The sequence below is a fragment of the Malaya genurostris genome, chromosome 2, assembly GCF_030247185.1.
Source record: "Malaya genurostris strain Urasoe2022 chromosome 2, Malgen_1.1, whole genome shotgun sequence".
Lineage (NCBI taxonomy): Eukaryota > Metazoa > Arthropoda > Insecta > Diptera > Culicidae > Malaya > Malaya genurostris.
Genome location: NC_080571.1, coordinates 107488014 through 107504504, shown reverse-complemented (window position 1 = coordinate 107504504; position 16491 = coordinate 107488014). Strand labels below are relative to the sequence as shown.

The 16491-nt window shown below is 36.8% G+C and overlaps 1 protein-coding gene across 1 annotated transcript in view; it reads left to right on the top strand.

Moving 5' to 3' along the window:
* The window catches only part of LOC131431553 (RNA-binding protein 33-like), a 57900-nt gene extending 47289 nt beyond the window's left edge, over positions 1-10611 (top strand). The window contains exon 4 of the mRNA XM_058597335.1: positions 8971-10611. Within this exon, the coding sequence (XP_058453318.1) occupies positions 8971-9856 (886 nt within the window). The 3' untranslated portion in view covers positions 9857-10611. The remainder of the gene's footprint in view (positions 1-8970) is intronic.
* Positions 10612-16491: the final 5880 nt, after the last annotated feature.

Here is a 16491-nt window from a genome sequence, read left to right as displayed (position 1 = left end):
TCACTTTATAATACCAGAAGCAGAAGGTGTATCCTGCTGAAATTTAGAATGTGTTTGTAATAATTGAAGACAAAAGCAAAGCCTTGACATTACATTGGAATTTGGCCTTTCTGTTTCAACAGACTTCGCAGCCGATTCTCAGTGTACCGAATCATTGCATGGCTAGTACTATGGATCCTACTGACACTAAGAATCCTTCCAGGTCGGGGCTCGAACATACGACAACTGGTTTGTAAGACGAGCGTCCTATGCATTGAACCGCCAACCCGGGTATTGAAGACACTCCATTTGATTCTCAGATTGTGAAAATCGACCTAATTATCTCTGAGAAATCGAAATAAGTTCTATTTTAATGTTTTCCAGTACTTCTGGACCAAAAAACTGATTACCGGCATAACTAAACCGAGATTGTTTAGTCATTTGCTAACAAATTAGAGAAATTTTCAAACCAATAGAAAGAAATCACTGCTTTTTACATGGTTTCTTCTGAAGAAACGTGCTTAACCCACCTAGCAGTGAGATAATACCTTTTTTTATCAATCCGCATGTATTTTTTGCATGAATATTCCTCGGTGTTTTAGTTCTCATGACATTATTTTAATGACCGTCGTTTTAAGCAGCTGCAAATCGGATCGAATTTGAATCTAAACGTGTGACAATCGATTGAACATTCCAGATTTCGAAGTAAGTTCCACTCTAGAGTTTACGATTATTTACGGTACTTCCAGAGCCGGTATTCAGGAACCAGCATAACCCTAAACGATTCGTATGGCTAAAAAATAAATATGACGAATAAATTTCAATAGTTTCGAGTCCAAGTTTGAAGCTTTTTTGGAATTGTCATCTTCTATATCGGTTTGAATTTTAAAGACTTATCACCTTGTAATTCCAGAATTCGCGAGTCAGAATCGAATTAAATTCATTGATTTTGTATAGGACCATAAATCCCTTAATTTGAATTTTCGTTTTCGAAATTCGACATGGTCTTTTTTGAGAAAACGATTGTGCTTTGAGAAACGATTCAATACTGGAACCGGAATTCAAAAATCGGTGTAACCGAAGTTAGTTAAATTCACCTGAGGAGCTGTATAGTTTACATTTAATTCAAATTGTTTGAAAATCAGTGTTGACATCTTTGAGAAATCGTAGTGTGAATTAAACTTTTAGGTACCTTCCGAATCAAACTGAATACCGCTAAAATTGAAATAAGTTTATTTGGTTATCGACTATCCAAATCTACAAACCCGATAAACCTGATTAATTTATGTGAAATTTTGACATAAAACTTCGTATAACTTAAAAAGTAAATTTGTTCTAAAGTTTGAGCGAATTCTTTACCTATTTCTTATATCTATAAAAAAGGTAAAACACATAGGAAATCGAGCTTTTTGTACTGAGAACCCTGTAAGTTCAGCCATCTCCAAAAAACCGGAGCCGGAAGATCGAAACTTAGCTACGGCTCTCTGGACGTCAGCAAAGAAGAAAGTTATCCTAGGGTATTAGTACCTTTCGTAGGTAAGTAAGTAAGTCTTTTCGGCGCTTCAGTTAAGACATGGTGACGTCGGTGCTAAAAACGTTTTGCAAATAGCATTAATTTTTCTTCCGCTTATCGGTTTATATTGGTCGTGTTAGTAGTTCAACGTAAACTGTTAGTGCACTGATGAGTCGAAGATGAAACGTAAATATAAGAAATTAGTTATGTGCACTTGGCACAAACCGGTATCCATGCGGTACCAAATCCCTTACATAACTAAATTAAATAAATACTTTTTGGACGTTTTCTTTTAATTCTAATGTATGTTACTTATCGAAATATGTTAATTTTCGAAATATAGAATGTACAATATTACAAGTCATCATGAAACGTTTGGTAATTACTCAAATGGACAAAATAACACAAAAACTGGTCAATTGAACAATGGAAACAGGTAAGCCAATGAGACCAACTTCAAAATTTTCGGTTGCGAATCTCATTTTCGACAATGTCTTCAGTAGGCTTGGTAACCATTGCGATTAGAAAGATTACACAAATTGGTGAAATAAGTGATGCATAAAAATAAATAAATTGGGCGAGTCCAAAATTTTGCGGGGCAGTGTATGTGCCTAGCAAAATCTATCCAAAGACAAACCACCTAGCAGAAAATTACTTTAATTTCCGAATCAGAGAAAAATCGACGAAACAAAGTAAATCTTCGTATCGTGGCAACTCATTTAAATTGAAATAATATTCGCCCTTATTCTGAATAACGACGTATTGGTTTTTCAATCGAATATGGTTCGGTCGAGTCCTAGCTACCTTTGATTTTGTTAGTAGGAATACGAATGAAATACGATCGAAAAAACGATACGTCGTTATTCATAATAAGGGTGATTATTCGGACTGAATTTACGTTGGATTCCATCGATTAGATTCTGCTCGGTGTCCTCAGTCTTAGTCTGTCTGGATATCTTTTACAACTTTTCAGCAAAATATTTCTCATCATTACCCTTTCCTTCCGATTTCTGAAGCTTTCGCTTCACAAATACTCAATATTGTTTCTAACACAAAATTTTGTGTAGCTCGGAGAAAGGCAGTCTTTTGGTACAATGTTGATATTACCGCTTTTCCATAATGGCAAAAAGACGTCGAATCAGACCAAAATATCACACTTCTCGCATGCTCTTGGATTAATAGTAGTAGTCGTTTTGGCAGACACTCAAAAGGGGCCAAGTCTAGTGAGTAAGGCGGTTGAGGTAACATCTTCAAGCCAAGTGCTTTGATTGTATCCTGAAACGGATTTGATTCATGTGCAGATGAATTATCGTGTAACAAAATTACTTTACCGTGTCTTCTTATCCATTGTGATCGTTTTTCGATTAATTCATGAATCAAATGGATTATTTGTTATCTGTAGCGATTAGTATTAACAGATTCACCAGGTTTTAGAAGCTCACCTTTCTGATCCCAACAAACAAATTGCCTTCTTACAGAATCGAACTGATTTTGCCGGTTTGGATTTTCCCCAAAGCTTTTCTACAGTTAAAACTTGTTTGTTTTTTGCCATTCGCTTTTGACTAGAAGTATCATGGTCATCAGATATTGCTTGCGATTCGTCTCCAAACTTTTTTAGTGGCCTGCCGCATTTTTCATTTCTCATATCAAAATCATTATCTCTGAACCGTTGAAACCATCTTTTGCATGTTGCTTCTGATAGAGAATGGCCATTATATGTCTTAATAAGCATTCGATGCGACTCTGCAGAACTTTTCTTCAAATGAAAACAAAAACTAATGTTTTGCGCAAATTATTAGTTTTTAGTACAAAATTCGACATTTTAAACACGATGAAAAAATATGATGCTGTATGTTGTTCTATATTAAATATGTTTGGCAGATGTCATACCAACCAAACAAAATTAATCCTTGTTCACAAAAAATGTTCGTTATTTGTACATTATTAATGCTTCGTAAAACTCAAGACCAAAAAGATTCTCGGAGTCTGACATTCGTTTCATCATCCATAGCCACGTAGTCAAATTTAGTTACCAATTCGTCGTACAACTTATGCGCCTCATGGTTTTCAACTGGTGTCCATTTTCTCGTTCCTATTCGAGGTATTTTTTGCACATTGAAGAATCACTTTTTTAGCGAATGAAGCCAACGATTTGACCGACGACACGACCTGCCACTCGTCTATTAAAACTGTATCGCAAAATTAACTACCCCTCAGTAACTTGTAATGTCAAAACGAAATCGCTTAGAAAATTGGTAAAACTGGTTGTTGGTTTCGAATAACAGTTACCAGAACCTTTGTCACCAATGTTGTTATGTTAAAAAATCAAAATAGTTTGAAATGGAACTGTGATACCGGAAAAATGATCCACATTGGAATAAAAAGACATTTTTTTCCATAAGGAATAGTTTTCTAAGTAATTGGATCAGCTAGGCAATATACCATGGTATAAAAACAATATTATATATTATAATATAACATCAATACAATATATTCTAACAATATACTATAATAAAGGGTGATTTTTTAAGAGCTTGAGAACTTTTTTAAACAATAAAACGCATAAAATTTGCAAAATCTCATCGGTTCTTTATTTTAAACGTTAGATTGGTACATGACATTTACTTTTTGAAGATAATTTCATTTAAATGTTGGCCGCGGCTGCGTCTTAGGTGGTCCATTCGGAAAGTCCAATTTTGGGCAACTTTTTCGAGCATTTCGGCCGGAATAGCCCGAATTTCTTCGGAAATGTTGTCTTCCAAAGCTGGAATAGTTACTGGCTTATTTCTGTAGACTTTAGACTTGACGTAGCCCCACAAAAAATAGTCTAAAGGCGTCAAATCGCATGATCTTGGTGGCCAACTTACCGGTCCATTTCTTGAGATGAATTGTTCTCCGAAGTTTTCCCTCAAAATGGCCATAGAATCGCGAGCTGTGTGGCATGTAGCGCCATCTTGTTGAAACCACATGTCAACCAAGTTCAGTTCTTCCATTTTTGGCAACAAAAAGTTTGTTAGCATCGAACGATAGCGATTGCCATTCACTGTAACGTTGCGTCCAACAGCATCTTTGAAAAAATACGGTCCAATGATTCCACCAGCGTACAAACCACACCAAACAGTGCATTTTTCGGGATGCATGGGCAGTTCTTGAACGGCTTCTGGTTGCTCTTCACTCCAAATGCGGCAATTTTGCTTATTTACGTAGCCATTCAACCAGAAATGAGCCTCATCGCTGAACAAAATTTGTCGATAAAAAAGCGGATTTTCCGAATGGACCACCTAAGACGCAGCCGCGGTCAACATTTAAATGAAATTATCTTCAAAAAGTAAATGTCATGTACCAATCTAACGTTTAAAATAAAGAACCGATGAGATTTTGCAAATTTTATGCGTTTTATTGTTTAAAAAAGTTCTCAAGCTCTTAAAAAATCACCCTTTATAATAAAATATAATATGATATAATGCAATGCAATATAATACCATACAACATAATATAACATAACAAAATACAATATAAGACGATAATATATAAAATAATATGCTATGATACAATATATAACATTTGATATCGCAGTGTAAGTTATGCTCTGTATTCGTCGCAGTACTGCAGGAAATATATTTCTTTTTTAATAATAATAATAACAATGATAATAATAATAATAATAATAATAATAATAATAATAATAATAATAATAATAATAATAACATTATATAATACAATGGAATATAATTCAATTCAATATATAACAAATAATGCAACAAACAACAGAACCACATGTTGCGATACACTATGATAAAAATTGCACTTCATGATGGGCTTTAACCTACAAGCAATTTCGCACCCTCTCATTCTGCTACTAACGCAGAAGGCGATAGCACCTAGTCAACGCCGTTTTATTGACCAAATGTCATTATAGACGCTCGGGGAGGCATGAGATACGAACTTGTGAGGACTCAGTTATCTCACCATTTGACGACTGTATAGCAGGGCTTGCAAATTGAAGCAACGAATATGAACAAAAGGGTTTCACCATCTGTGCTATTCACACACATTCGTATGTCAGGTAGAATTCACAGCGCAACCCAAGCAAGGAGAGCTGCTTCGTTCGTTCATTATTTCATGAATATGCCCGCTTGCTGAGACCTATGCTTCATGAGGTTAGCATTTGATGAATGGTTCTCATATTGTAGATGCCTATGAGGAAACTAGATTCATAACTTTTAGTTCCGATGAATATTAATTTAAAGAACATTGCTTTTAGTGTTTCTAGGATGTATACACAGTGTAAACTGCCAAGAAACAAATTGATCGTTTTGAAAATCAGCTCAAATGCAAAATTTCTGCTATAAAATGTTTAAAGTATGTTTGAAATGTGATCAAATTTGGTCTTAGAATACGAACATTATGTTAAAAATGATTTCTGTAAACCTACACTTTAAAAATAAACCGTAAACATTGCCTATATGATTTTGCTTCGCGTCTTGTAGCACGCCGTGAGGCAAGGTCTTCTTTCTCGTACAATACTAACGAGAGCGAACCCTTAATTTCATTACATTGTCATGGATTACTTAGTTCATGTGTTAACCGAGACTGAGAGCACAGACAATGTACTTGGCAAGGGGAATTGGTCTGCTCAGTAGCATATACTCTCACGCATCCAGTTTCTCTCTTATATAGGTCTCTCATTCAGCTATGTCAAGCAAAGTGTTCACAGTAGATGTTTTTGTTGCTTCGTTCGTTTGAGGATTCACAATACAAGCCCTGCTGTATAGCAAATTAAAACACTATATCTTAAAAACTCGCAAATCGTGATAACATTAAACAACTCTAATACACAATCTTGATCAACCTTTAATTTTATACTTTTAAAAATATTACGCCTACGTTTTAAGCCTACAAAAATAAGAGTATTGCCTCTATAACTCCCATCTTAATCATAAAGAGAAATGTGATGCATATCTAGCATCTACAAGTTAAACAAATGGGGATTGATAGCGGAAAGGCATAGTTATATAAAATGCGTAAATCGATTCCTACAATTACTTTTTTATATCAACCTTAATTTGATAACTCAACAACAGGTGTAATTTTTACAACTTATCGTATTTTCAAATCTTTTAAGCCATTTTCCAATTCTTATACTTGATATGTTTATAGGGTTCGGATCAGATTTCGGTTCAAAATTTGGTCGGGTTTTGAGTATGCGAACCCGAATAGTCGATTTTTTCTGGTGCGGGTTGGAAGAAAAATTATTCTCAGGTTCAACAAGAATGCGATCGCTATATCTATATATTTTTTGGCCTATTCTTAACCTGCACTTATGATATAATTAATCATCTGCAAATTGTTTGTTTATTTATATTGCGGCTCCTTAGAAACTAATCGTAGAAACTAAACAGTGTTGCTCAAAAAATAATGTTTTCATCATAAGCGAGGGATCGCTCATTTTGTGGTAACTTATGGTAAATCGCTAACCAACATTTTTCAAATCGATTTTACCAAACATTTTTATAACTCAATATATGCAATCTGAAAATAATCTGTTGTAAATCAATCAGAATTCAACTTTCAAACGGCACATAAATAAATAAGGTCTATAAATAGCCGTATATTGTGCCAAAGTCTGCCCTTATTCCTCCTCAAAAACAATTGAAATGCCAATTAGCGACTTGTCATAATGCGGCATTAATATGTATTTATTGAATTACCTGGGCGGTGTTGGTAACATAATTATATTGTCAAATAAAAAAAATGTGGATAACAAACCATCAAAACGACTTATGCACTTAATAATACTCGCTTTCAAGAACAAGGAAAATGTCTTGAGTCTGTCATGTCCTCACACAGCAAAGTCTCTTCAAAAAATGTTAACCCTCCAGAAAGCACATTGTTTCCAATATTTAAATATCTTTTGAGTGACACATGCAACCCATTAGTTTCCAAGAGCAAATGATTGGCCTCAGTCGCACTTTTTCTTATGTTAAAGTATAAAAGTAGCCTTTTCTGCAGAGAATACTTATTTGGCTCAAGACATCGATAGAAATCCATGAATATAATGATGCAGTGTGTTGACAGGTGCTTAATATGCCTCATGAAACCTAACTTTGCTATCAGGAATATACTGATAAAGCCATCTTTGGTAAAACACTGCAAGCTTACATGTAAAACTCAACATAAGAGAAGCATTATAAAAAGGTAAAGTTTGTTGTTTTATGTCGATAGTTTTATAATAAAGTCGTAAACGTGCTTCATAAACGAACATGTTCGTTCGCTCAAGTTCAAATCAGTCATAATTATTCCAAAACTTACAGTTTCATGTAACCGATTTTCCCAGTCCGTATCTGTCGACGGGCTCTGATTAATTTGGCAAACTAATGAAATAATCGAGCAACGTCTTAAACAATGATCACCATCGCCGAAAAAGTCATTTACACAAATTGCTCTTCATTTCATGTTCGAAAAAGCAATTCAGTGCTGCTCCCACCGCCGAACGATTGCCAACTCAGCGTGAATGTTGCGCGATATCTAGCTACCAAAATGGACTCCAGACTGACAGCGGAGAGAATTTGGCATCTTTCAGCCGACGCGACGTGCTCAGCACCACCGCATATTCTGCGTAGGACCTAAAAGCTCATCAGGGTAATTCGGTATCGTGCAATTCATCACGGCAAACCGTGGGTACCAAACTCGCGGGGTTCACGAAAATAGATTTCTGTAACCTTCCGAGACTTCTGCAAAAAGTGCCAGTTGGGGGCATACCGGAGCATCATTTACTATTGGTTATTGGCATGCTTTTGCAGTGTCCTTGAAAAGCCAAAAAAACCTTATATTTTGAATATCACATGAATCCATTGAAGCTATTTATGGATAAAAAAGCAAGCAATCACACGGTTTGTTATGAAACCGTCAATAATTACCCGATCAATTGACCGAGTACATCATTAAGGGGCCCTTCGGCAAGCGTTACTCAATATAACTGATACGATGAATGTGAGCAAATTTTACGCTCAAATTCATTCCATGCGGAATGGCCGTCAAAAAATTCAAGTGTTTTTTTTATTTGCTCAATGACAAATAAGAAAAAACTCAGTTTTGATTACAACTAGCTAATAGTTCGGCTTATGCTTTAATCATTTGACGCAACAAAATATACAAACTAAATTTGATTCAACCACACTCGAACTAAGCAATCATCTGGGTCAAAACGCGGACAAAAAACGGGAGAAACAATAATTACTGTTTTAACAATTTATTGGCAAATCAAAATAAGAGCATGGATCGCAATGGGCCGAACACTAGCCGGCAGCAGCACATTTGACCGTTCATTTGATTTTTGTGATTCTTTCTATTATTTTTTCTCAAGCGCTGCTTGGACCCACCGAGTAGCGTAAATTTGGCGAAAAGTAATATTATGCAAAGATGAGCTAATCCACGATCTGATTTATTTATTTGTTTCGTTTTGTTCTCTCTTGCAGATCTTATATCATGATACCGACCACTTACTACCAGCAGCCCCATTCAGCTCAGCAGTATGCGGCCTATGCCAACGATCCGAACAACAACGTGGATACTTATTCGCATGGTGAAACTGGAAGCAGTGGTCCTCCCCAACCACCAAGTGGTCCATCAGCTCCAGAAGCCCCATTGAAGCCGCATGGTGTTGTCTATGCGTCACCATCTTCTACACCATCTCCATTCCGGCAGCAGTCTCCATCAGCCGAATTTTCCATCGTGAAAAGCGTTGAGCCCCAAATTTTCCTGCCATCGGATAGTCACCTTAATTCCGGCGTACAATACAGTCACTCACCAGCCAGGCCTGCTCATCTCATTCATCACGAAACGCACACAACCTATCCGTCGCTAACTCATCCGAACACCGGTATCCTGAACTATCTTGGAGTCCATCACAAAGCACCGACAAGTCTTCTTGATTCTTACGTTCCAAGTTCTCTTCAGTTATCGCCAATTAAAGCTTTCGCTCATCAAACTAGACCTCTTCCAGCCCTACACTTACATCGACACTACCCGGAACACCACCATCTTCACCACCAGCCCTACCAACCACAACTATTCTATCAACCGCCCTATCCAGTATCCCATTCAGCCTACCCGGTCTATCCGAGTCACGTATCACCAGCCATAAGTCACCACACTCCGGTGACGGCTTCGAGCTATAATACAATTGCCTACTCAGTCCCATTGACGCACACTAAAACGCTCTCGCAATACAAACGATCACCGATGCTGGAAACTATGGCTGGGGTCCGGTACTCTAATCCCAGGGCACTTGCAGCCGGATCCGGATCCAGCCATGCCGGAGGTGCCACTACGAAGCTGCAACCTGCTGCTAAGTTAGTTTAGGCTTACTAGGACAGGTCTCGATTGTAAGGTGTAACTTGCTACGGTTACTAGTTATTTCAGGCAAACATTTGTAGAATAAGTTAAACGTATTCAAAGGTTCATGAGATTTCGGAAGGAGATAAGTTACCTTAATTTTAACAGGTTCACTTTCCAGCTATGAACGAATTTTTTTTATAAGAAACTAATTTAAAAGTGACCCCAAGCTGGTTTTAACTGTACATAAAAGTATTGCTTAAGAAAAAAAATAATTAAAAGAGTGATTTTCTTTGTGTATAATTTATTGAATCTTCGAAAGCGGAAATTGAAAGTGTATCACAACTGCGAGATAAAGTGGGACAATAATGGTTTAATGGGTTGTAGTAATAACACTGGAGTTTCGGTAGAGTCAATAGAGTCGATGCTAATTTCGAAAGTAGCATTTACTACATGTTCGAACTTGTTTTCATTCATACCTACACTGCATTTTACTCCGTGGAGATACTGAAAACAGTCTGTTATTTTACGATATTTTATTCATATGACCCAATGGATTCCGGACGCTCAACGATTTAGGGCTTTTATTGATCCCCCATTCACATTTTTCAAACGTTTAGTTTTTCTCTCTCTCTCTCTCTCTTGTTTGTCTCTAAACCTAACAAACATCCACCTAGTGGTGTGATAATGCACAGAAAGAAATAATGAGATTTACACGACATGTATATCAATAGTACATGAAATAGACATCGGTTGAATCTAAATTGTGATTGAAAGCAATCATCGATGCAAAACTAAAGTGAATTGTATTGAATTTTCAATTAATTAAAGTGTATCTTTCAATTAACTCTAAGTTTTACATTTAAATTATATTGAAATGTACATAATTGTAAATAAATTAAACTCCTGCCATTCAAACATTCTTATTAAAACATATTCTTTTCATTATGATAATTTCGGACACAAATTTGGGCTGAAATAAGTTCACTTTCTAAAAAAAAAATGTGCGGATACCAAAAAAATGCGTTCTAAATAATTTTGCTCAAATCACCATCTTCGAGAAAATGAATGCTTTTTGTCGGTTACGTCATTTATGCCTTTATGTCTCCGTAACCGGAAGTGACAGCCAATTAATCTTCGAACTTGATCCACAACCCAATAGTAGCTTTCAAACGAGCCTAAGTTTGTTACACTCGGGTCAGCCATTTCGCGGAAAATTGAACGGAGGAAAAATAACTGCGTTTGTCGGTTACGTCACTTATATATTTATATCTCCGGAAGTGACAGTCAATTGATCTTTGAATTTGATCCACCTGCCAGGAGTAGCTTTCAAACCAGCCGAAAAAATTGGTGATGAGATGAGAAATGTCTTTGAAAGGTACGTACACTCAAACATTTTCTGATCCCGTCGAACTGAGTCGAATGGAATATAACACTAGGAACCTCCGGAGCTCCAATAAAAAGTCGGTTTTTGAAGAAATTCTATAACCTTTCGATTGAAAATGGCAAAAATGACTCATCAATAAAAAAAATTCAGCTCACATGAGGAGATCATTAAAATCGTCCAAAAATAATTTCAAAGTCTTCCAGTAAATTATTTCTCGAACGGGGAGAAAAAGTAGAAAAATATCAGGAATGAGTTTATCGATCTAAAATGGTACAACGTTGAACAACAAAATTTGAAAAAAGGCGGGTGGGTAATGTCAGAGACATAACAGGATGTCGTGAATACAAAAAAAACTGGCACGTTTCCTTCACACTTCCGAATACCAGTTCCATTGTGTGAATTGTGCAAGTTTTCCCTTTTTAATAATAATAATAATAATAATAATAATAATTATTATTATTATTATTATTATTATTAATATTAGTATTATTATTATTATTATAATTATTAATATTATAAAAACTTTCTTGATAAACAAATGATATCAGAAGTATGTTCAATATAAGTAAACGAATTGTTATAATCAATAACTATATTTAAGAGTAAGCCAGACAGGATAGAAAAATTTAGCATAAACATACCATGTCGGCATACAACCAAATCGGATTTTGAATCCCGCTCACCGCAAAACACTTTTTAAGCAAAGGGTAACTTTCAGCGGTTTTAAAAAATTCTTTCCTTTCGCAACATATTAATCTGTATTTTTCAGAAGATAGAAAATGCACATTAATCTGTACATTTGGCAACCCTGTTTCGCACGGTATATTTCCAAACTATACCCATACTAGTATAAAGATGTGTTCTACATCAATACTTTCATTTTCGCATTTTGTCTACTTCCATTTTGATGAATCTGATGCTTTTGGTACAAAATCACGACCAACAGGATCTGCATGTAGATCCGATATAGTTCTTGGCGTGTACTCTGATGACTTCAGCTGGCAGGCTACTGGAGTGGTTTCGTTGTGTGGCCGGACCGGCTGCGACTGCCGCTTGCTTCATTCCAGTGTGAAATCTTCGATGTTGCTCCCACAACATAACTGAGCAGTGCTCCCATGACGACCGATGACTTCAGCTGACAGGCTTCTGGTATAGTAACGCTGTGTGCTCGGCCAAATGTTACTCTCATATGCCTTGCTTCTATAACCGTTGCTCACAAAATGATAGAAAAAGTGAAATATTCAGCTTTTATATCGCAGGAGCAGCACATACTTTGTTCTCTTCCTCAGAGCGCATTCTTATTGATTGGTGCTGAAATGGGTCAAATCAGGCAGCGAAAAACTTCAATATTGCAATACACGTTCAAGTTGAAAAATTTCGAATGTTTCGAATTAAAATCATTTGTTTTGCTTTTCTCATACAAAAAGGTGATTGCATAAATCACTTGAAAAACTGACTAGTAAAAATTGACCCGAATGGCCGAGTGTCATATACCATTCGACTCAGTTCATCGAGCTGAGCAATGTCTGTGTGTGTATGTATGTGTCAAATAATCTCACTAGATTTTCTCAGAGATGGCTTGAACGATTTTGACAAACTTAGATTAAAATGAAAGGTCTCATGGTCCCATACAAAATTCCTGAATTTTATCCGGATCCGACTTCTGGTTCCGGAGTTATAGGGTAAAGTGTGTTAAATATTGTGCACCGTCACTTAAACCGGCGAAACAAAATACTTAAAAAAAATTCTAAACTGGTTTAAAAACTACACAAATCAATGGTCATTATCCGTAGGCAACTAAACAAACCGATTTCGGCTATCCTGGTTCCCGGTATCCGGTTCCGGAAGCACCAGAAATAGTGATCATTAAAACCACAATGGATCTCACTCACTTTTCTCAGCGATGCTTTTACCGATTTTCACAAACTTAGATTCAAATGAAAAGTCTCACGGTCCCATTCAGAATTCCTGAATTCCGGTTCAGAAGTTATAGGGTAAAGTGTGTTCAATATTATACACCGTCACTTAAACTGGCGGAACAAAATCCGTAAAAAATGTTGTAAAATGGACTCAAAACCGTTATTCCCAATCTTAGGGTCAAATGAAAGGTCTTATGGTCCCACCAAAAATTACTGCATATTTTCGGTTACAACAAAAATTTAAATCGTCATTTAGAGTGCGAAGGCAAAATTGTATAAAATCTTCAAAATTTGAATAAAAACTAGTACAGAGTTTGTACGTCATGTTAGTTGGTGGCCGTACGAACCGACTTTAATTATACCGGTTCTCAGGTTCCGGTGCTGGAAGTACAGATAATAGTGAACCCACTTCGTTTTCTAATGGATGGCCTAACCGATCAGATAACTGTTTCATTCTTCATGTTATACTAGTTAATGCACAAACAATCCCTTGGTTTCTTTCAAAAATCGAAGGGAAACATTTTGAATAGAATACCGTACTATATATGAGAAAAGCATCATTACACCACTAGGTGGATGAAAACAGGTGTTTTGTGTTCATATACCATTCGAATCTGTTCATCGAGACCGCAAAATGTTGGTGTGTGTAAATGACAAATATATGCACTCACTTTTCTCCGAGAGGGCTGAACAACAAACAAACTGTAATAGCCGTTTTACTCCCAGTTTCGAGCCTTTTTGCACTCGACTTTGAGCCGCTCGCTTCGCTCCAAATAATCGACCAGTCGAGTGTCGAGGTCTATTCCAGTTGGAGCATAATTTCCCATTCGTTGGTGCTCGACGACTCAGGGCTGGTGTTTCGTCGCGAAACTACTCGACTAGTTTTCGACTAGAAGAAGTTTTTCCCGAAACCGATGCTTCCAATACCCGTTAACAAATCGGCCGAATAGATGCCCGGGTCAACCCAGTGCTTTCGGTTGGAGGATACTCGTCCAGTACCCGACGATGGATCTAGAGTACATCTACTGAGCCGATGCTTATTCGCTGATCCGCTGATTTAGCGGTCACGGCAGCATATTGTTGCTATGCGATCCAATTCAGCTGCCAAATGTCCGGAAGTCGTGGCCAGTCCTTCAGACCTCTACACAGTGGCATTCTTTAGACCAGATTATCTGGTGAAATGTCCCTGCCACCTCAACTAAACCGCTTCTTTGTGCCGAGAATCGAAGAAAATTGGAACAGCTCCAGTCAGGCAAAACATTTTAAAGAAGTTTTCGGTTCATACCAATTAATATTATCAATAAAAAGGAAAAAGTTAGAGTTACTAAACAGGTGATAAAAAGGCGAAAAGAACATCTCGCAATTTTACAAGGGACAGTTACACATAGTCCATAGCGACTGAAATACAAGTAATTGAAGAAATATACGCAACATAAAACAATGAAAACATCTCATAAGGAGATTGCTCGGTAAGTTTTGACATATAGCAATACTTATTATAACACGTCCAAACTGAGATCAGTATAGTATAAAATCGTTTCAAATGGTGTGCGTGTTCGGAATAGTTCGTCTATTTGTACTTTGCTAAAGGAATCATCTTGAGAAAATTGATATGATTTATTATGATTATCGCTGTGGTTTATCTCGACAACAGTGTACCGATTAGCACACTTCAACTTCTGGTTATGAAGCATCTTCGCGGGCCCCGTTCGAACAGTTTCACATCCATGGATTAAATATGGAATAAAGATTTGACAGTAAGAATATGTACTCGTGTTGGATACCACATAATTTGACAAATGAAAAAAAACTATACTGAATAGCCTCATGGAGTTGTACATTGATGTGGAACAAAATTTTAAGCTATCAATAATTTTTATTGGGTAACTCTATCAGTATTTTATTATTAATGTTCAACTGTACGAGCGCTAAATTTGATTGATCCTTATTCACCTCATCCACCCTTAGTTTCCGAGTGAAAATTCGAGGAACATCGAACACGTGACCCAAGAGCATAGACTTGTTTTGCTTTAACTTGTATTTATCTTGTATCCGTCGAATATGTAATCAACTATACAGATAGCGCTTGCAAGTATTCGGTATTTTGGTATTTGATTACATGATGACAAAATCGTGTTCCAATTTTGCTTGCATAAAACTATAGATTTAGCGATAATATGGCGATCCGTGATCGCGTTCTGGTTATACTGGGAGCGGGTCATTTCGCCGAATTCCATTTCGCCGAATAGGTAAATTCGCCGAAAGTCATTTCACCGAATGGGTCATATCGCCGAAGGGGTCATTTCGCCGAAAGGGTCATTTCGCCGAAAGGGTCATGTCTCCTGTATAACTGATGTGGCGCAGCCACATAACCAAAGCCAAGATGGCTCGGCGGTACAAAGCTGCGAAAGGCGTCGGCCTCTTGCATACAAACCTGTAACCGCCTCGTTTTCCCGGTCTACTCAAAGCTAGGTTTTTTTTATAGGAACGCTAGGAACGAGCGGTAGCGAGGTCGGACAGCACATGAACCAAAACGATGTGGCGTAGCCGCAATAGATATTATTTCATTTTCACTTAATAAAGGTGTATGTCTGATAGATACACCTATGCAATTGCTTTGATGCTTAGTAGCTAATAGTCCACAAGTTTTCTTGGGATCTCCGTTCTGAGGTTCACGAATCAATCTTTATTCAAGAGTACAAGAATCAATTTTCATTCAAGAAGTACAATTGTAGGTCAACAAAACGGGCGTTAACGCTATCATCTTTAATTTGTCTTCATTATAAATCAATTCCAATTACGATTTTAAGACGATTTCTGGATTCGGCGAAATGACTGATTCGGCGAAATTACATTCGGTGAAATAACCCTTTCGGCGAAATGACCCTGATCCAGTTTTAATAATATACGATTTCATTGAAAACGAAAAACATTTTCTGGTTATTATACGAGCTCCAATTATAGAAATTCGAGCTCCATCTTAAACAATCAATGCTATTCTCAAATCCATCAGATTTCGTAGCATATTTAGTTTTGCATACCACTCAAACACGCACGAACCTTAATTACTGCCAAGTGGAAATGTGCACAATCTACGAAATGTCCACAATTTCCTGCAAAATGTCCGCTTCTTGACAGCAGCCATTCTCTGACAAGCTCAATGTGAGACTGTAGCATTAGCAAAAATTTCGCTTACAGTTATAGATTATAGCGATGCTTTCCAACTGATATGTCACATACTCCTTCAAAACCATCGTCTCTGTTGGGGAAATCCAATAAGCTAGTGTCTTACATTTTTAGTAGTAGAAATAAGCCATCGCTCGCTATTATTTGAAATTTCTATAACATATAATTTA